This window comes from Gobius niger, assembly GCF_951799975.1.
Source record: "Gobius niger genome assembly, contig: SCAFFOLD_62, whole genome shotgun sequence".
NCBI classification, from domain to species: domain Eukaryota; kingdom Metazoa; phylum Chordata; class Actinopteri; order Gobiiformes; family Gobiidae; genus Gobius; species Gobius niger.
In genome coordinates this window covers 31,897-53,685 of record NW_027639264.1, presented here as the reverse complement: position 1 = coordinate 53,685, position 21,789 = coordinate 31,897, and the positions used below count along the sequence as shown (strand labels likewise).

The window sequence follows — 21,789 nt, the reverse complement described above, 5'->3', positions numbered from 1 at the left end:
CTCGGGACGTGTTCAGTCCGACCCCGTGTTCAGACCCTGAACGTCCCGGATGGAGCAGATCACAGCGCTGCCTTCAAAGGCGTCAGGAGATCTGAGCGCCGCTGTAGGTTAATGTGACTTAAAGGCTCGGGCCCCGAGAGACGCCGCCGCGTATGTGAGAACGTTTAAATGTAAAGAGCTGCGAGATCAGAGCGCGGAGCGTCCTGACAGAGAACATTAGCTTCACTGCAGCTTCACTTCATCCTCAGCTTCAGCTTCACAGGCCTCCAGAGGAACCAGAGGCGTTTACAGCTCCATTATCCTGCAGCGTCCTGACAGAGAACATTAGCTTCACTGCATCTTCATCTGCACTTCAGCTTCAGCTTCAGCTTCACTTCAGCTTCATCTGCATCCTCACTTCATCCTCACTTCATCCTCACTTCATCCTCACTTCATCTTCACTTCATCTGCACTTCATCCTCACAGGCCTCCAGAGGAACCAGAGGCGTTCACAGCTCCGTTATCCTCTTGCTGTAGAACCTCAGATCCCCAGAACAACAAGCGACTCGGGCTCCATCCATCCATGTTCCTCCACCGGGAGACCTCCTCCAGATGTTCTGACATGTTCTCTCCAGATGTTCTGACATGTTCCCTCCAGCGTGTCCTGGGTCTGGGCTCCTCCCAGTACATGCGTGTGCTATGACATCACACACCGTTTTGAACAGAGTGAAGCAGAACTACACGCGTGTCGCTGTCTCTGCTCAGGACGGGTTACATGACTGATCCACCGTGTTCTTGTGAAAAACACACGTTCCTGGAGCAGCTGTGTCTGTGGAGCTGCAGCTGGATTCACTAAACATCTGTAAGAATTCTCCAAAACGAAAATGGACAGATGTTTTTCCTCATCAGGTTTTGATCTGAGTGGATTCACAAACTGTGATTTTATTTAATGCCTGAAAGTCGTTTCTATCGGACGCTCATGTTTTCACACAGTCACCACTTTCGACGCCTTTCAGAGAAAATACTTAGATGTTAGTTTTATATATTAGTTATATATGAATACTTAGATGTTAGTTTTATATATTAGTTATATATGAATACTTAGATGTTAGTTTTATATATTAGTTATATATGAATACTTAGATGTTAGTTTTATATATTAGTTATATATGAATACTTAGATGTTAGTTTTATATATTAGTTATATATGAATACTTAGATGTTAGTTTTATATATTAGTTATATATGAATACTTAGATGTTAGTTTTATATATTAGTTATATATGAATACTTAGATGTTAGTTTTATATATTAGTTATATATGAATACTTAGATGTTAGTTTTATATATTAGTTATATATGAATACTTAGATGTTAGTTTTATATACAGTATATATGAATACTTAGATGTTAGTTTTATATATTAGTTATATATGAATACTTAGATGTTAGTTTTATATATTAGTTATATATGAATACTTAGATGTTAGTTTTATATATTAGTTATATATGAATATGCTGATGTTAGTTTTATATATTAGTTATATATGAATACTTAGATGTTAGTTTTATATATTACTTATATATGAATACTTAGATGTTAGTTTTATATATTACTTATATATGAATACTTAGATGTTAGTTTTATATATTAGTTATATATGAATATGCTGATGTTAGTTTTATATATTAGTTATATATGAATACTTAGATGTTAGTTTTATATATTAGTTATATATGAATACTTAGATGTTAGTTTTATATATTAGTTATATATGAATACTTAGATGTTAGTTTTATATATTAGTTATATATGAATACTTAGATGTTAGTTTTATATATTAGTTATATATGAATACTTAGATGTTAGTTTTATATATTAGTTATATATGAATACTTAGATGTTAGTTTTATATATTAGTTATATATGAATACTTAGATGTTAGTTTTATATATTAGTTATATATGAATACTTAGATGTTAGTTTTATATATTAGTTATATATGAATACTTAGATGTTAGTTTTATATATTAGTTATATATGAATACTTAGATGTTAGTTTTATATATTAGTTATATATGAATACTTAGATGTTAGTTTTATATATTAGTTATATATGAATACTTAGATGTTAGTTTTATATACAGTATATATGAATACTTAGATGTTAGTTTTATATATTAGTTATATATGAATACTTAGATGTTAGTTTTATATATTAGTTATATATGAATACTTAGATGTTAGTTTTATATATTAGTTATATATGAATATGCTGATGTTAGTTTTATATATTAGTTATATATGAATACTTAGATGTTAGTTTTATATATTACTTATATATGAATACTTAGATGTTAGTTTTATATATTACTTATATATGAATACTTAGATGTTAGTTTTATATATTAGTTATATATGAATATGCTGATGTTAGTTTTATATATTAGTTATATATGAATACTTAGATGTTAGTTTTATATATTAGTTATATATGAATACTTAGATGTTAGTTTTATATATTAGTTATATATGAATACTTAGATGTTAGTTTTATATATTAGTTATATATGAATACTTAGATGTTAGTTTTATATATTAGTTATATATGAATACTTAGATGTTAGTTTTATATACAGTATATATGAATACTTAGATGTTAGTTTTATATATTACTTATATATGAATAAGCCGATGTGCCGACACTGACCGACAAGACCATGAACTCTGAGACAGTTTTTGTTTCATGTGGATTCTTCCAGTAATGACTGAGACATTGTTTCATGTATTGAACTGCCTCTTTCTACTTCGGGATTCAAAATGGCCGCCATAACAACAGAAGTCACATGACTGAAAGGCGTGTATAGGACACGCCTGGAACAGGAGGCTCCTCCCCACTCCGAGCTCCACCCCATCCATGCACCAGACCCATGTATGTTCTTTAACATGTATGAGACCCATGTATGAACTTCGTGTGATGGATTTTTTTTTTGGTTATTTGAAGATTTCAGTTTGTTGTAAATCAGCAACATCAGGCCATAAAGGAAAACTGCAGCAGCTCCATCTGGTGGCCACAGTGACCGCATTTTAGTCGTATTTAGAAGTATTACAGCTAAACGTGTTTTAGAACACGCCATTTTAGTGAAATTCTATAATCATTGTAACAATAACATACAAGGATATTTAAAAAAAAGTTTTCCCTTTTTTACACAGAACAAAATGAAACCATTGGTGTTGTTTGCAAAGCGACCACAAGGTGGACCTACTGGACCACAAACAAGAGTTCCACGTCCGAAAATAATGCGCAATTATAATATAATTTGCAAATAAGTAATGGTAAATAGAGGTATCTGATGTTTGTATTATAAAACCTCAGGAAAGGAGCAAAATATGATAATTAGTCATAAAAACCGTATTGTATTTTGTAGATAAATTGTCTGCACATTTATAAAGTGCTTTTTTTCTCCTCCTACATCAGGTGATGAAGCAGCAGCAGCAGCAGCAGGGAAGGCACTGATGACAGGAACAGCAGTGATGAAGATGTTACTGAACATCCTGATGCCCTTCCTGTTACCAGTGCTGCTGCTGCAGGACGACATCAGCTGCTCAAAATCAACACTTTACAAGTATTTAGAGAAAAGTGTTAGCTCTGTTTACTGTTCTAATATCCTCACCTGATACACATGTGCTCAGTGTATCTTACAGAGCATTTACAACTGTAATCATTGTGAATAAATACATTTTGTCATTTTAATACATTTAGAACCTTTGCCTGTTGTTGCCGATTTGCAACATACCTAACACTATATCTGTATGTGCGACATAAAAATGTACAATCTCCACTTAATTTAGCATCAGCTTGAAAGCAAAAACACTGATAATAAATGTTTTGATATAATGGGAAATCAGTTCAGACGTTAAGGGGTTAACATGTATGGGACCCATGTATGTTCTTTAACATGTATGAGAGCCATGTGTATGAGACCCATGTATGTTCTTTAACATGTTCTGTCCTGACCAAATAGACAAATAAACAGTCATTTATATCATTCATTAAACAGTTTGTGCCATACTTGCCTTCATAGCTGATTTGTAAACGTGTATTTGTTTGAATGATTCTAATCTAAAGATAAAGATAAAACCCTTTTACGTTGAGTTGAGTGATTTCTAATAAACCTGAGCTGTTCCTCTGAGCCCTTTGTCTGACGTTGTTTTACATGTTTCAGATCTCGCCGCCGTGGCTCCGCCCCTCGCCGTGGGTTTGATCAAACATGTGTAAACCTTTGTGACACGTGAAACGCTCACACGTCTCTGGAGCCTCGTGTGTGACTTTTATCAGAGACGGCTCTATTATCTGCACGTACACCTTTGTTTAGCGCCGAATATCAACCAGACGCCGTCGCCGCGGAAACGGCCTTTACACAGCGCCAAGACGAGACGCGGCAATGTGGAAATATGAATGTTTTCAGTTAGAAATAAGACAGATAATGAAGAGGAACAAATGTAAATAATGTTCAGAGCCAAACTGAGATGTTTTAATTTGTGACGTTTTCCACATTAGTGCAGCTTTAAATAATAAAATAATAAAAAATAAACAAAGCCACAGATTCATCTTTAGATCCTTTATTGAAATACAGCAGACACAGAACAGAGCTGTTCACCGAGCCACGCCCCCGACCGGCCACGCCCCCGCCCGGGACCGACCCTAGCCTTGTATTTGTTGTACACAGTGGACCATGGTGGACCGTGGTGGACCGTGGTGGACCGTGGTGGACCGTGGTGGACCGTGGTGGACCGTGGTGGACCATGGTGGACCATGGTGGACCGTGGTGGACCATGGTGGACCGTGGTGGCGGCGGCGGCGGCGCTCGGTGTCTGTGCGTCCGGAAACAGAAGCAGCAGAAGTTTGACTTTTCTTAAACATTTTCTTTTTATGAAACAGTAAAAGTTGTGAGTTTTGAAGCAGGACTGGCCTCAACGAGACACTGAGACACGCCCACAAACAGGTCCAACGGCGGCGCATCGAGGGGCGTGTGTGAGAGGCGTGTGTGAGGCTTGTGAGAGGCGTCTGTGAGGCGAGTGTGAGGCGTGTGTGAGGCGTGTGTGGTGTGTGAGGCGTGTGAGAGGTGTGTGTGAGGCGTGTGTGAGGCGTGTGAGAGGCGTGTGTGAGGCGTATGTGAGACGTGTGAGAGGTGTGTGTGAGGCGTGTGTGAGGCATGTGCGACGAGTGTGAGGCTTGTGAGAGGTGTGTGAGAGGTGTGTGAGAGGTGTGTGAGAGGTGTGTGAGAGGTGTGTGAGAAGCGTGTGTGAGAGGTGTGTGAGAGGTGTGTGAGAGGTGTGTGAGAGGTGTGTGAGAGGTGTGTGAGAGGTGTGTGAGAGGTGTGTGAGAGGTGTGTGAGAGGTGTGTGTGAGGTGTGTGAAGCTTGTGAGAGGTGTGTGAGAGGTGTGTGAGAGGTGTGTGAGAGGTGTGTGAGAGGTGTGTGAGAGGTGTGTGAGAGGCGTGTGAGAGGCGTGTGAGAGGTGTGTGAGAGGTGTGTGTGAGGTGTGTGAAGCTTGTGAGAGGTGTGTGAGAGGTGTGTGAGAGGTGTGTGAGAGGTGTGTGAGAGGCGTGTGAGAGGCGTGTGAGAGGCGTGTGAGAGGCGTGTGTGAGAGGTGTGTGTGTGGCGTGTGTGGTGTGTGAGGCGTATGTGAGACGTGTGAGAGGTGTGTGTGAGGCGTGTGTGAGGCATGTGCGACGAGTGTGAGGCTTGTGAGAGGTGTGTGAGGTGTGTGAGAGGTGTGTGTGGTGTGTGAGGCGTATGTGAGACGTGTGAGAGGTGTGTGTGAGGCGTGTGTGAGGCATGTGCGACGAGTGTGAGGCTTGTGAGAGGTGTGTGAGAGGTGTGTGAGAGGTGTGTGAGAGGTGTGTGAGAGGTGTGTGAGAGGTGTGTGAGAGGTGTGTGAGAGGCGTGTGAGAGGCGTGTGAGAGGCGTGTGAGAGGCGTGTGTGAGAGGTGTGTGTGTGGCGTGTGTGGTGTGTGAGGCGTATGTGAGACGTGTGAGAGGTGTGTGTGAGGCGTGTGTGAGGCATGTGCGACGAGTGTGAGGCTTGTGAGAGGTGTGTGAGGTGTGTGAGAGGTGTGTGTGGTGTGTGAGGCGTATGTGAGACGTGTGAGAGGTGTGTGTGAGGCGTGTGTGAGGCATGTGCGACGAGTGTGAGGCTTGTGAGAGGTGTGTGAGAGGTGTGTGAGAGGTGTGTGAGAGGTGTGTGAGAGGTGTGTGAGAGGTGTGTGAGAGGTGTATGAGGCGTGTGTGAGAGGTGTGTGTGAGGTGTGTGAGAAGCGTGTGTGAGAGGTGTGTGAGAGGTGTGTGAGAGGTGTGTGAGAGGTGTGTGAGAGGTGTGTGAGAGGTGTGTGAGAGGTGTGTGAGAGGTGTGTGAGAGGTGTGTGTGAGGTGTGTGAAGCTTGTGAGAGGTGTGTGAGAGGTGTGTGAGAGGTGTGTGAGAGGTGTGTGAGAGGTGTGTGAGAGGTGTGTGAGAGGCGTGTGAGAGGCGTGTGAGAGGCGTGTGAGAGGCGTGTGTGAGAGGTGTGTGTGTGGCGTGTGAGAGGTGTGTGAGAGGCGTGTGCGACGAGTGTGAGGCGTGTGTGAGAGGTGTGTGTGAGGCGTGTGCGAGGTGTGTGAGAGGTGTGTGTGAGGCGTGTGAGGCGTCTGTGAGGCTTGTGAGAGGTGTGTGTGAGGTGTGTGAGAGGTGTGTGAGAGGTGTGTGTGAGGTGTGTGAGAGGTGTGTGAGAGGTGTGTGAGAGGTGTGTGCGACGAGTTTGAGGCTTGTGAGAGGTGTGTGAGGCTTGTGAGAGGTGTGTGTGACGAGTTTGAGGCTTGTGAGAGGTGTGTGAGGCTTGTGAGAGGTGTGTGAGGCTTGTGAGAGGTGTGTGAGAGGTGTGTGTGAGGTGTGTGTGAGGTGTATGAGGCGTGTGTGAGAGGCGTGTGTGAGGCGTGTGTGAGAGGTGTGTGTGACGCGTGTGTTCGGCGTGTGAGAGGTGTGTGAGAGGTGTGTGAGAGGTGTGTGTGTGGCGTGTGAGAGGTGTGTGTGAGGCTTGTGAGAGGCGTGTGCGACGAGTGTGAGGCTTGTGAGAGGTGTGTGAGAGGTGTGTGAGAGGTGTGTGTGTGGCGTGTGTTCGGCGAGTGAGGCGTGTGCGGCGAGTGTGAGGCGTGTGCGGCGAGTGTGAGGCGTGTGAGGCGTGTGCGGGGTCCCGTCCCAGCAGAACTTTATTATGGCTTTTGTTATTGATGACTTTTGTTGATAAGCAAAAGTTTCCTGTTGTGAAATATTCCGTGTTTGGTGAAACTTTGTGCCGAGCCTCAGTGGGAGGGAGTGCCCGCCTAAAGCCCAAAGCAGCGTCGTCAGGGAAACGGCCGCGTTGAGCCGAGTGTTTCTGGGTGGGTTCGGTGTCGAGCTGAAGGAGGCGGAGGAACCGTCCAGGATCAGCTTTACTTTGGAACCGAATAAACCGCGATTCACTAAAACAACGGATACGATAAAAACGGAAACAAGTCAGGGTTAGAGTCAACACCTTTAAAACGGATCTAAATGTTGGGTTTGTAAATGTGATTATGTTAATGTGATTATTTGGCCGCGGTGCGCCTCCAGCCGCCTGGACGGGTTCCTGGACGGGTTCCTCTCTGACATTCGTTGACGGTGTGAGTTACATTCCACGATTCAGAAAAGTCTGTACATTTGAGAAAAGTAGTGAGAAAAATAAAGCTCTGGAGTCACTTTCCGAGGCCAGTCCTGCAGGTTTAAAGTGTTTTGTGACGGAGCACGGAAGCAGCAGAAGCAGAAACCACGCCGGAGTCAGAGGCGGAAACATTCGTCACAATCAAGACCTCGTTCAGCCGGAAACCCATCAGAGAGCGTTCTGAACACTTACAGAACACTTACAGAACACTTACAGAACAGATCATTAGCTGTTCATTAGCTCTTCATTAGCTGTTCATGAAAAGCTCTCTTGTTTCTCAGCGTGTCCTTCGGCGTCTGACTCCGGCGTTGCACGAAGAGCAGTTTATTCTGTGAGGCCTGAGAGACGTCACGGTTTTTTTTCTCGGTTTGTTTGAGTGCGGCGAGAGAAAGGAAACGAGGAGACGAGGAAGTAGGAGACGAGGAGAGTCTGAAGGAAGAGGCCGCGCTCGCTCCGCTAACTTAAACCGGGCAGGAGCAGAGAAATACGTCACTCACGAAAACCAACGCCCCCTGTCTGTGAGGGATGTTAGGGCCTCATGTGAGGGATGTTAGGGCCTCGTGTGAGAGCCTCGTGTGAGGGATGTTGCGCCCCCTGCCTGCCGTGGGTGCGAGCGCGGCCTCTCTTTTATATCTCTCCATTTTTTTTGCCGTTTCGTTCATGTTCGACACATTTATCACGTTCACCTTTTCTCCCAAAACAGACAGAAGAGCATCAAGAACAATAACAGTAATAATTATAATAATTATAATAATAATAATATGTCATAATGAGAGTCATGGAGCTCGACAGACACTTCGTTTCCCCACAGACATTTCAGAAATCCCACGTCAGAGGAGAACGCCTGAACTCCAGAGTGCCTTGTGATCGAAGGTCCTGGTTTTGGGGTGTTTAGGTGTTTAGGGTGTTAGGGTTGACAGTGGAGGGCCGGGTTTTCAGGGTCTGACCTGGAAACGTCTCTAAAGACTCAGTGCCTGATTTTACTCATCAAATGAAAGAAGCCACTGAATTAAAATGTTTGTTTCTCTGTCACTTTTCCTCACGTAGATAAAACGATGTCGGCCACATGAACCTAAAAGCTGGGCGTGTAACACAGGCAAAGTGAGTGCCGACAGTGAGACGTCTGTGGGGAAAGCCGGCGGCGGCGTCGAGCTCCTCAGCACTTCACGGCGACAGTCAAAGACAAACAGGTCCAAAAAGGTGCAGATCGTTTTTTTAAATCTTTTTTTTGTTTTCATTAAAATAGAGCGAAGTTAGCCCCGCCCCCCTCCTCAGCTGATTGGACAGAAATGAAATTAAAATGATCAATGACGTTTTGCTACATATTTGTGACCAGGAACTTTCCTCACGGATTTATCACAAACATCACAGAGACTTATGTGTAATAATGTTTATATCTGTGTAATAATGTTTATATCTGTGTAATAATGTTTATATCTGTGTAATAATGTTTATATCTGTGTAATAATGTTTATATCTGTGTAATTACTGATATATTTCTGTCATTACTTTAGTAACTACTGTAATATTTATTGTTCATATTTAATAACTGTTTATCTTCACGTGATCACTGTTCATATTTCAGTAACTACGGTTAAATTTAATTTAGTAATTACTTAATATTATCAATAACTACTAAATATTAAGTAACTACTGTAGATATTTCAGTAAAACGGGACAATGTAAATATAATCATGTAAATAACTGCTCAAACCACTGCATTTATGTTTATACATGTTTAATGTGTGTAAATGAGTTTGTCTCCGTTCGTAGTAAATCCGTGTTTCGTTGTAAACGTGTCGTTTATATTATATGTTGTAAACGTGTTATTAACGTGTTATAAACATGTTATAAACGTGTTATTAACGTGTTATAAACGTGTGATTAACATGTTATAAACGTGTTATAAACGTGTTATAAACGTGTTATAAACGTGTTATAAACGTGTTATAAACGTGTTATAAACATGTTATAAACATGTTATAAACATGTTATTACCGCTGTGGAGCCCGGTCGTTTGGAAATGGCTTGGTTAAGGTTCGTAAGGTGCATATTTATTATTCACGGTTAAACGGGGGCCGCCGCGGCGACGCTGGTTCAGTTTGAAAATGTCAAAAGGAAAAGATGTTTTTGTTGAAACAAGAAAAGAAAGATTTAAAGTTGAATGAAATGAAGAGGATTTAAAACTGAAGGAAATGTACAAATGTTAGAATAGTTTTAATCTTAAAGTTTGAATGTCATTAATTGACTTTACATTACAGCCGTGAGGTCCATGTGTTACACATGTAATAACACATGTAATTATACATGTGTAATTACATGTGCTTACACGTGTAATTACACATGTAATTACATGTACTTACACATGTAATTACACAGGTAATTACATGTGTAATTACATGTGTAATTACATGTACTTACACGTGTAATTACTCTTCTTCCGTGTACCTACACCGACGTCACAGGCTTTGATTTGACAATAATAATTTATTCTATTGTGAAAAAACAAAGACATAATTTCAAAAGTGTGAAAATGATAAATTATGACGAAGCAAAAAAAAACTTTTAACCCTTAATAACACCCAAGCACATTTTTGTGTCGAAGCTCCTTAACGTGAGTTTTTACTAAAATCGTCGCTACATAAATACATTTTGACTTAGAAACAAATCCTTCGGGTCAAAGGTCACAGACCTCAGGCCACATCAGCCAGAACAGACATTTCCCATTTTACTCTGGAAAATGTTAAGATATTTCATTTTTTGTGTTTTTTGAACATGCACTAGTGTAACTTTGGGTCAGACAGTTGGCATTTGAAGGGTTAAAATATTCATAAAGTTATAATATAAATGTTATATGTATGAAAAGAGGACAGTCACACCTTCAAAATAAAAAAAAAGTTTTTAAGAATATTTTTCCGTCATTGAGTTATAGCTCTTTAAAGTTGAAAGCACATTTTTGTGTCGAAGCTCCTTAACACAAGTTTTTTAAAGGTGTTATTAAGGGTTAATTGAGAATTTGGCCAAATTAAAGGAACATGTTGGAAACTAATGTTTGTAAAAGTATTATTATTATTTAAATGTTTATTTTACTTTACTTTGAGTAAAAGAGAATAACAGTTATAGAAGTGTAATAACATGAAGAGTGATGAAGACTGATGAAGAGTGCAGAGTGATGAAGAGTTGGGGGAAACTTCGCTCCTGAAAACCACTATGTACAAAGGTGAAACTGCGGCGCAGCTTTGGCACAAAGTCTCTGCTCGTCGTTTCTTCGCTGCAGATTCAGGCACAAAGTCAAGTCGCTCCGTTTCTTCTTTTCAAAAACAAAACGATCCGGAAACAAATCCACAAACTGTGAACGAAGCGTGTGTTTTATTACATCTTTTCAGGCGGAAACGTCGGGATTTCCAATTAAAACGAGTCCAAAGAAAATCGTGATCTTAAGATTCCAATTGAAACGATCATTCCTGTTTTTCTGCTAGAATTCTCCTTTAAATCTATATTTATATCATTTGTTTGTTTAAAAACAGCCGTAAAACATCGGATCATTGTCAAACAGAAGTGAAAAAAAAAACGACAAATTGAAATCAGGTTTTCACTTTTAGAATCGATCAAAGACAAATTATTGCAGTGGAAAGATGTAAAAAGGAAAGTTTGGATTCTCAGGACGTGAAACTCTTTTCATTCTTCAAATGTCGCTCCAGAATACGAGACGTCAAAGTAAAAGTTGGATTGAGAAACGCTCTTATTTTGACGGGTCCTTCTTTCTTTAGCTCCAGCGACGAAGTCAGAGAAACATCGGAGGCTTTGGTCTCGTCCGTCTGAGGAAACACAGAAACAACGACTCAGTTTCACGAGAAAACTGGAACCAAAACGTGACAATAAGACGGAAAAACGGAAAAGTCCTGACTGTAAATAATGTTTAAATGTGTGCTTTTACTTTATTAGTTCCAAAGAGTTGATCAGAGGGATTTGGATCTGGCTTCGTTTTGGAATAAACTCGTTATTAGTGAAGAAAATGTGTAAAAATTGTAAATCCTGGTAAGTTTCTGTCGTCAGGCGCTGATCCGCAGACGTCTGGGTGAGTCTCGGGTTCGTGTTTCAAAGGCTCTGTTTAATCTGTTTGTTCATATCTTTATGTAAATGAGCTCCCGCTGGAGCCGTATTTTTGGAGACACTTTGACAGCTCCGCCTCAACGGGATTATTTTTACCTTTTTCTGATCGATCGTCTGAGTCAGCTGTCAGTGCGGGGGCTTTGTGCGGGGACTAAACCGGGACTAAAGCGGGACTAAACCGGGACTAAACCGGGACTAAACTGGGACTAAACCAGGACTAAAGCAGGTCTAAACCGGGACTAAAGCGGGACTAAACTGGGACTAAACTGGGACTAGACCGGGACTAGACCGGGACTAGACCGGGACTAAACCGGGACTAAACTGGGACTAGACCGGGACTAGACCGGGACTAAACCGGGACTAAACTGGGACTAAACTGGGACTAGACCGGGACTAGACCGGGACTAAACCGGGACTAAACTGGGACTAAACCGGGACTAAAGCGGGACTAAACCAGGACTAAAGCGGGACTAAACCGGGACTAAACCGGGACTAAACTGTCACTAAACCGGGACTAAAGCAGGTCTAAACCTGGACTAAACCAGGACTAAAGCAGGTCTAAACCGGGACTAGACCGGGACTAAACCGGGACTAAACCAGGACTAAACCGGGACTGAACCGGGACTAAACCGGGACTAAACCGGGACTAAACCAGGACTAAACCGGGACTGAACTGGGACTAAACCAGGACTGAACCGGGAGTAAACCAGGACTAAACCAGGGCTAAACCAGGACTAAACCGGGACTAAACCGGGACTAAACCAGGACTAAACCAGGACTGAACCAGGACTAAACCAGGGCTAAACCAGGACTAAACCAGGACTAAACCAGGACTAAACCAGGACTAAACCAGGACTAAACCAGGACTAAACCGGGACTAAACCGGGACTAAACCAGGACTAAACCAGGACTAAACCAGGACTAAACCAGGACTGAACCAGGACTAAACCAGGGCTAAACCAGGACTAAACCAGGACTAAACCAGGACTAAACCAGGACTAAACCAGGACTAAACCAGGACTGAACCAGGACTAAACCAGGGCTAAACCAGGACTAAACCAGGACTAAACCAGGACTGAACCAGGACTAAACCAGGGCTAAACCAGGACTGAACCAGGACTAAACCAGGACTGAACCAGGACTAAACCAGGGCTAAACCAGGACTAAAGCAGAACTAAAGCACAGCTGAACTGGGTCCTGTCAGACTCCATGGCGTTCGTGGACAGTCAGGTGATCTGAGACGCAGCGGGAGGCGATTATTTTGGGAATGTGACGGCTCATTCTGAATGAGCTCCTCACCTGGCCCCCTCTACCTCCCCTCCCTCTCTCCCCCTCTACCTCCCCTCCCTCCCTCTCTACCTCCCCTCTACCTCCCCTCTCTCCCCTCCCTCTCTACCCTCTACCTCCCCTCTACCTCCCCTCTCTCCCCTCTACCTCCCCTCTCTCCCCTCCCTCTCTACCCTCTACCTCCCCTCTACCTCCCCTCTCTCCCCTCCCTCTCTCCCCTCTACCTCCCCTCTCTCCCCTCCCTCTCTACCCTCTACCTCCCCTCTACCTCCCCTCTCTCCCCTCCCTCTCTCCCCTCTACCTCCCCTCTCTCCCCTCTCTCCTCTCTACCTCCCCTCCCTCCCTCTCTCCCCTCTCTCCCCTCTCTCCCCTCTACCTCCCCTCTCTCTAACCCTCCCCTCCCTCTCTCCCCTCCCTCTCTCCCCTCTCTCCCCTCGGGCCCCTACACACTGACTGTCAGATACAGTCATTAAGTCGGGGATAATGTGTAGAACGCTGGTCATTATGGGGAAAAAAAGCCCCTTCAGGGCGACCCGGACCCCGACGTGAAGCGGAGGGTTCGCCCTGAAGGTCCAAAGGTTTATTTAATGACTTCCGCGACAAATAGTTCCTAAAAGTTTGCGCGTTGCTCGGCAACGTTTAGCTAGGCTAGAAGCAGCAAGGCTAGCAGCTAGCCTAGCTACTTAGCTGAAGGTGCAGGTGGTGAATGGTGGTGAATCTCTGGGTAAGTTGAAAGTCAGACTCACGATTCCCCGACTTCTCTCTCAGTGACGGGACAGATAGTGTCGCTGCTACGTACGTGCGGAGTGATATGAGAGTGATATACGGAGTGATATGAAAACACCAACTCAGAGGAACTTTATCAGGAAATAATGAAATCCCATCAAATCAACGGAGCTTCTACTTACGCTGTGAAGAGCCGTGTAATAAAGAGCGAGAAATGAGCTGTGGCGCAGAGGTCAGTGTGGCTGCTCACCTTCAGGATTCCTCGCTGAGGTCCTGTCTCCGGTCGGTCCAGCGCCCGAACATCGGCCCCAGGTCCATCCTGCACCAGACACACAGAGCAACAACATGGATGAGCGTCGCCACCTGCTGACGCTGCAGACGCTTTGCATTGTGAGCAAAGTGAGACCATTATCACATGCACAAAAAAGTGCCACAGAAACGTGTCAAAGGCCTTTCTAAACAGGTGAGTCTTTGGTTTTCAATAATTGTCAGCAACTTTTAATGATTGTCAGTGATTTAATAATTGTCAGTGTTTTAATAATTGTCAGTGTTTTAATAATTGTCAGTGTTTTTAATAATTGTCAGTGTTTTAATAATTGTCAGTGTTTTTAATAATTGTCAGTGTTTTTAATAATTGTTAGTGTTTTTAATAATTGTCAGTGTTTTAATAATTGTCAGTGTTTTTAATAATTGTCAGTGTTTTAATAATTGTCAGTGTTTTAATAATTGTCAGTGTTTTTAATAATTGTCAGTGTTTTTAATAATTGTTAGTGTTTTTAATAATTGTCAGTGTTTTAATAATTGTCAGTGTTTTAATAATTGTCAGTGTTTTAATAATTGTCAGTGTTTTTTAATAAATGTCAGAGTGTTTTTTTAATAAGATTCTGAGTGTTTTTTAATAAGTGTCAGAGTGTTTTTTAATAAGTGTCAGTGTTTTTTAATAATTGTCTGAGTGTTTTAATAAGTGTCTGAGTGTTTTTTAATAATTGTCTGAGTGTTTTTTAATAAATGTCAGTGTTTAATAAATGTCAGTGTTTTTTAATAAGTGTCAGTGTTTTTAATAAATGTCAGTGTTTTTTAATAAATGTCTGAATGTTTTTAATAAGTGTCAGTGTTTTTTAATAAGTGTCAGTGTTTTTAATAAATGTCAGTGTTTTTTAATAAATGTCTGAATGTTTTTAATAAGTGTCAGTGTTTTTTAATAAATGTCAGTGTTTAATAAATGTCAGTGTGTTTTAATAAGTGTCAGTGTTTTTTAATAAATGTCAGTGTTTAATAAATGTCAGTGTTTTTTAATAAGTGTCAGTGTTTTTAATAAATGTCAGTGTTTTTTAATAAATGTCTGAATGTTTTTAATAAGTGTCAGTGTTTTTTAATAAATGTCAGTGTTTTTTTAATAAATGTCAGTGTTTTTTAATAAATGTCAGTGTTTTTTAATAAATGTCAGTGTTTTTTAATAAGTGTCATAGTGATTTTTAATAAATGTCAGTGTTTTTTAATAAATGTCAGTGTTTTTTAATAAGTGTCAGTGTTTTTTAATAAATGTCAGTGTTTTTTAATAAGTGTCAGTGTTTTTTAATAAATGTCAGTGTTTTTTAATAAATGTCAGTGTTTTTTAATAAATGTCAGAGTGTTTTTTAATAAGTGTCTGAGTGTTTTTTTAATAAGTGTCAGTGTTTTTTAATAAATGTCAGTGTTTTTTAAAAAATGTCAGTGTTTTTTAATAAGTGTCTGAGTGTTTTTTAATAAGTGTCTGAGTGTTTTTTAATAAGTGTCAGTGTTTTTTAATAAATGTCAGAGTGTTTTTTAATAAGTGTCAGTGTTTTTTAATAAGTGTCTGAGTGTTTTTTAATAAGTGTCAGTGTTTTTTAATAAATGTCAGAGTGTTTTTTAATAAGTGTCTGAGTGTTTTTTAATAAATGTCAGTGTTTTTTAATAAATGTCAGTGTTTTTTAATAAGTGTCTGAGTGTGTTTTAATAAGTGTCTGAGTGTTTTTTAATAAGTGTCAGTGTTTTTTAATAAATGTCAGAGTGTTTTTTAATAAGTGTCAGTGTTTTTTAATAAGTGTCTGAGTGTTTTTTAATAAGTGTCAGTGTTTTTTAATAAATGTCAGAGTGTTTTTTAATAAGTGTCTGAGTGTTTTTTAATAAATGTCAGTGTTTTTTAATAAATGTCAGTGTTTTTTAATAAGTGTCAGTGTTTTTTAATAAATGTCAGTGTTTTTTAAAAAATGTCACTGTTTTTTAATAAGTGTCTGAGTGTTTTTTAATAAGTGTCAGTGTTTTTTAATAAGTGTCTGAGTGTTTTTTAATAAGTGTCAGTGTTTTTTAATAAGTGTCTGAGTGTTTTTTAATAAGTGTCAGTGTTTTTTAATAAGTGTCTGAGTGTTTTTTAATAAGTGTCAGTGTTTTTTAATAAGTGTCTGAGTGTTTTTTAATAAGTGTCAGTGTTTTTTAATAAGTGTCTGAGTGTTTTTTAATAAGTGTCTGAGTGTTTTTTAATAAATGTCAGTGTTTTTTAATAAATGTCAGTGTTTTTTAATAAGTGTCAGTGCTTTTTAATACATGTCAGAGTGTTTTTTAATAAATGTCAGTGTTTTTTAATAAATGTCAGTGTTTTTTAATAAATGTCAGTGTTTTTTAATAAGTGTCAGTGCTTTTTAATAAGTGTCAGAGGTTTTTTAATAAGTGTCAGAGTGTTTTTTAATAATTGTCAGTGTTTTTTAATAAATGTCAGTGTTTTTTAATAAGTGTCAGAGTGTTTTTTAATAAGTGTCAGAGTGTGTTTTAATACATGTCAGAGTGTTTTTTAATAAATGTCAGTGTTTTTTAATAAATGTCAGTGTTTTTTAATAAATGTCAGTGTTTTTTAATACATGTCAGAGTGTTTTTTAATAAATGTCAGTGTTTTTTAATAAATGTCAGTGTTTTTTAATAAATGTCAGTGTTTTTTAATAAATGTCAGTGTTTTTAAATAAGTGTCAGTGCTTTTTAATAAGTGTCAGAGGTTTTTTAATAAGTGTCAGTGCTTTTTAATAAGTGTCAGAGTGTTTTTTAATAAGTGTCAGAGTGTTTTTTAATAATTGTCAGTGTTTTTTAATAAATGTCAGTGTTTTTTAATAAGTGTCAGAGTGTTTTTTAATAAGTGTCAGAGTGTTTTTTAATAAGTGTCAGTGTTTTTTAATAAGTGTCAGTGTTTTTTAATAAGTGTCAGAGTGTTTTTTAATGAGTGTCAGTGTTTTTTAATAAGTGTCATAGTGTTTTTTAATAAGTGTCAGTGTTTTTTAATAAGTGTCATAGTGTTTTTTAATAAGTGTCAGAGTGTTTTTTAATAAATGTCAGTGTTTTTTAATAAATGTCAGTGTTTTTTAATAAGTGTCATAGTGTTTTTTAATAAGTGTCAGTGTTTTTTAATAAGTGTCAGAGTGTTTTTTAATAAGTGTCATAGTGTTTTTTAATAAGTGTCAGAGTGTTTTTTAATAAGTGTCAGTGTTTTTTAATAAGTGTCAGTGTTTTTTAATAAGTGTCAGAGTGTTTTTTAATAAGTGTCAGTGTTTTTTAATAAGTGTCATAGTGTTTTTTAATAAGTGTCAGTGTTTTTTAATAAGTGTCATAGTGTTTTTTAATAAGTGTCAGAGTGTTTTTTAATAAATGTCAGTGTTTTTTAATAAATGTCAGTGTTTTTTAATAAGTGTCATAGTGTTTTTTAATAAGTGTCAGTGTTTTTTAATAAGTGTCAGAGTGTTTTTTAATAAGTGTCATAGTGTTTTTTAATAAGTGTCAGAGTGTTTTTTAATAAGTGTCAGTGTTTTTTAATAAGTGTCAGTGTTTTTTAATAAGTGTCAGAGTGTTTTTTAATAAGTGTCAGTGTTTTTTAATAAGTGTCAGTGTTTTTTAATAAGTGTCAAAGTGTTTTTTAATAAGTGTCAGTGTTTGTTATAATTGTTGTGAGGAAGCTGGCCACGAGGGGTCAAAATGGGCAGGCAGAACATCTCAGTGACCCACATGTCACATACAAAATGGCCGCCTAGTGACTAGAACAGTTATACTTCCCCTAATGGGAAAGGACCTCCCATAGGTTAGTCCCACGTTTATCTGGCGAGAGATCATTTTACATGAAATGAAAAGGTTTAGTGACAAAATGATAAGTGTTCAAAACAACAACGATACAAATCAAAATTATACAAAAAAGGAAACACAAAGCAAAGTTTAAACTGGTTTCCCCCGGCCACATGGTCCAGCCCAAGATTTTAAAATGGCCGACACAGACCACGCCCCTTCCTTTGTTCCCACCAGGTTGTACAGGTAAATTGTATACTGAATAAATAAACCAAGCTTTAAACAGACAATGTGATGTGATGATTAACTTACACATGAATCTGAGAGTTATTGTTGAGACAAACAAAGCAAAGTGTCCAAAATAACCCACTTTGTCACAATCGTCAGTGTTTGTAATAACTGTCAGTGTTTGTAATAACTGTCGGTGTTTGTAATAACTGTCGGTGGTTTTTAATAATTGTCAGAGTGTGTGGCTGACCTGTTGTAGCGCTCGTATGGCGGTTTGAACCAGCTGGGCTCCGCCTCCTGCGCTCTGCCGTTGGTCGAGTCGAGGCAGCGAGAACTCATCAGCTCGGGGCTCTGCAGCACACTTCCTGTTTTCCCGCTGATGTCGGCGTTGAACCAGCGCTGCGTCAAATCATCGACGAACGACCAGCGCGACGCCGCCAGCTCCTCTGGCCCTGGAACACCAGCAGGGGGCGCCATGTTACACCAGCAGGGGGCGCCATGTTACACCAGCAGGGGGCGCCATGTTACACCAGCAGGGGGCGCCATGTTACACCAGCAGGGGGCGCTATATGACTGTTATATGGATGTATTTGTGTGGGTCTGACTCACCTCTGGACGGCGCCGCTCTGTGGACCCCGTTCTGCAGCATTTTCTCCACAGGACCAGGAGCGTTAGGGGCGTGGCCATTAGGGGCGTGGCCGTTAGGGGCGTGGCCATTAGGGGCGTGGCTGCTGAAGCCGTTGGGGGTGTGACCATTATGACCGTTGAGGGAGTGGCCATTGTGTGCCTGGCCGTTGGGGGCGTGGCCATTGTGACTGTTGAGGGCGTGTCCATTGTGACTGTTGAGGGCGTGGCCATTGTGACTGTTGAGGGCGTGGCCATTGTGACTGTTGAGGGCGTGGCCATTGTGACTGTTGAGGGCGTTAGGGGCGTGACCATTGTGGGCGTGGCCATTGGGGGCGTGGCCGGGCCCGTTGCGTCTGCTGCCCATAGAGTTCAGCAGCGCCTGCTCCAGGTTGTCTCGCAGCGCCCGGCGCTCGCTGAACCAGCTGTCGACCTCGGCGGGCGACAGGCGGGTGGCGGCGGCGAGCGTCTCCACATCGCTGAGCGTGGGAAAACTGTTCCTCAGGAAACTTTCCTCCAGGAGCTTCAGCTGCTCCGCCGTCTTGCCCTTCAGCCGCTCCAGCAGCGGGAACTGCGTGAGCACCTGCGCCCTCTGCTGGAAGTCGCTCTTCGGGTCCAGAGGCTCGTTCTGCTCGGCGTTTCCGCGCAGCGCCTGGATCACCGCAGGGCGCCGGATCTGAGGCGGGATCAGCGGCGCCGAGGCCGGCAGCGTCCCGTTGGGTAACGAGATCGGCGTTTTGTCGCTGGTCCTGGAGACCAGGACGTTGCTTTTGAACTGCGGCGAGTAAAACGGCGCCGGCGTGATGGTGCGGCGCGTCAGCGACTCGGGAAACACCATGGACGGCATGGGCACGATGGGCCACGTCTTCAGGCTGTTCGGGGACGGTTTCTGCAACATCAGCGGCGCTAAAGGCACTGGGGCTCGCTTGGCGTCGAGCGTCGGTTTGAGCGGCAGAGGGGGCGGAGCCATGAGTCCTTTCTCTCCTGGGTTGGGAGCGACCGCCATGACGGGCCGCTTTGGCTCCGGGCCGAAGGAGGCGGCGCTGGTCCGTTTGAGCGCGTTCCGAGGGGACGCTTGTTTAGGCGGCTCCACGGTCGTGGTGCGCGCCGTCGCCCTGGAAACGGGCAGCGTGGCGTGCCGCACCGAGCCGTTAAACATCTTCTTCCGCGCCTCCTCCACCTCCTCCGGCGACCACGTGATGCCCTGCTTCAGCCGCTGCGTGGTGAACCACACGCGGATCTGCTCCTCCGGGTGCTTGGACGCCGCCGTCAGCCAGGACAGCTCGGCGTGCGTCGGGTACGGGAAGCGGCTGAAGGAGGCGATGAGCGTGGCGTTATCGTCCAGCGTCGGGTTGTACTTGGTGGTGTTGAGCGGCACGGCGACCTGGGGGACGCAGCTGAAGTTTGGCGGTCGCTGCAGCATCGGCGACACGTGCGAGGAGTCGTGCAGCGCGCTGGCGTCGGGCAGGATGACGGTGCCGTTGACGCTGAGCGCGTGGACGCCGTTAGCGCTGGGTAAAACGCCGTCGCTGCCGTCGATGGTCTGCTCCAGCACCGTGCGCTCGCCCGAGCGGCTTTTCCTGAAGCTGAAGCTGGCGTGGCACGGGTGGCGCTCTTCGTTGTGCGCCGTCAGAGACTCGAACTTCTTGGTGGTGAAGCTGCAGGCGACGCACAGATACAGCGGGTTGAGGATGACGTCCGGGTGGGCGGAGTCGACATGCTCTTTGAAGTCGCCCAAGTGCAAAGTGGTGAAAGCGCAGTATTTACAGCGATATTCCTTTGGCGCCGCGCCGTCGCCGAGCGCGTCCGGGCACTGGTTTTCCTTCTCTTCACTCGGAAACGAGTCGCCATTTTCCTTCTCATCCGCGTCGTCTGAAACGTCCGCTCGGCTTTGGACGCTCGTCTCGTCGGACTCTGAGCTTTCAGAGAGCTCTTTCTGCGACGACCCCGAGTCGAGGTCCTCTGTGCTCGCCTCCAGCTCCTCTGTGCTCGCCTCGAGGTCCTCTGTGCTCGCCTCCAGCTCCTCTGCGCTCGCCTCGAGGTCCTCTACGCTCGCCTCGAGGTCCTCTGCGCTCGCCTCGAGGTCCTCTGCACTGGCCTCGAGGTCCTCTGCGCTGGCCTCAAGCTCCTCTGTGCTGGCCTCGAGGTCCTCTGCACTCGCCTCCAGCTCCTCTGCACTCGCCTCGAGGTCCTCTGCGCTGGCCTCGAGGTCCTCTGCGCTGGCCTCAAGCTCCTCTGTGCTCGCCTCGAGGTCCTCTGCACTCGCCTCCAGCTCCTCTGCGCTCTCCTCGAGGTCCTCTGCGCTGGCCTCCAGCTCCTCTGCGCTCTCCTCGAGGTCCTCTGCGCTGGCCTCCAGCTCCTCTGCGCTGGCCTCGAGGTCCTCTGTGCTCGCCTCAGGGTCCTCTGCACTCGCCTCCAGCTCTTCTGCGCTGGCCTCAAGGTCCTCTACCCTCGCCTCCAGCTCCTCTGTGCTGGCCTCGAGGTCCTCTGCGCTCGCCTCGAGCTCTTCTGCGCTCGCCTCGAGCTCTTCTGGCCTCGTCTCGAGGTCCTCTGCCCTCGCCTTGAGTTCTTCTACTCTCTCCTCGAGGTCCTCTGCGCTCGCCTCGAGCTCTTCTGGCCTCGTCTCGAGGTCCTCTGCGCTCGCCTCGTGCTTCTCTACACTCGCCTCGTGCTTCTCTACACTCGCCTCGTGCTTCTCTACACTCGCCTCGTGCTTCTCTACACTCGCCTCGTGCTTCTCTACACTCGCCTCGTGCTTCTCTACACTCGCCTCGTGCTTCTCTGCACAGCTTGGCTCTTGTTTCTCCGCATTTCCTTCTTTCTTCTCTCCGCTTGTCTCTGGGTTTTCCTCTGCGCTTCGTGCTTGCTTTTCCTCTGGGTTTGGTGCCTGGTTTCTCGCTTGTTTGCCGTTTGCGTTTGGCTCTTGATTTTCCTCTTGGTTTTCTTTTGCACGTCGTTCCTTTCCCTCTGCGTTTCGCTCTCGTTTTGCGGCGTCAGAGACTCGATAGTCGTGGTGGGGAAGTTGCAGGCGACGCACAGACACAGCGGGTTGGTTTTC

The 21,789-nt window shown here is 43.1% G+C and overlaps 1 protein-coding gene across 1 annotated transcript; it reads right to left on the bottom strand.

The window, feature by feature from the left end:
• Window positions 1–14,072: 14,072 nt before the first annotated feature.
• Window positions 14,073–21,542, bottom strand: zhx2b (zinc fingers and homeoboxes 2b; the record flags this gene model as incomplete). The annotated part of the gene is made up of 4 exons (XM_079583139.1): window positions 14,073–14,139; window positions 18,358–18,559; window positions 18,717–21,449; window positions 21,509–21,542. The coding sequence occupies 4 exons, from the start codon at window positions 21,540–21,542 to the stop codon at window positions 14,073–14,075; spliced, it is 3,036 nt and encodes a 1,011-aa protein (XP_079439265.1).
• Window positions 21,543–21,789: the final 247 nt, after the last annotated feature.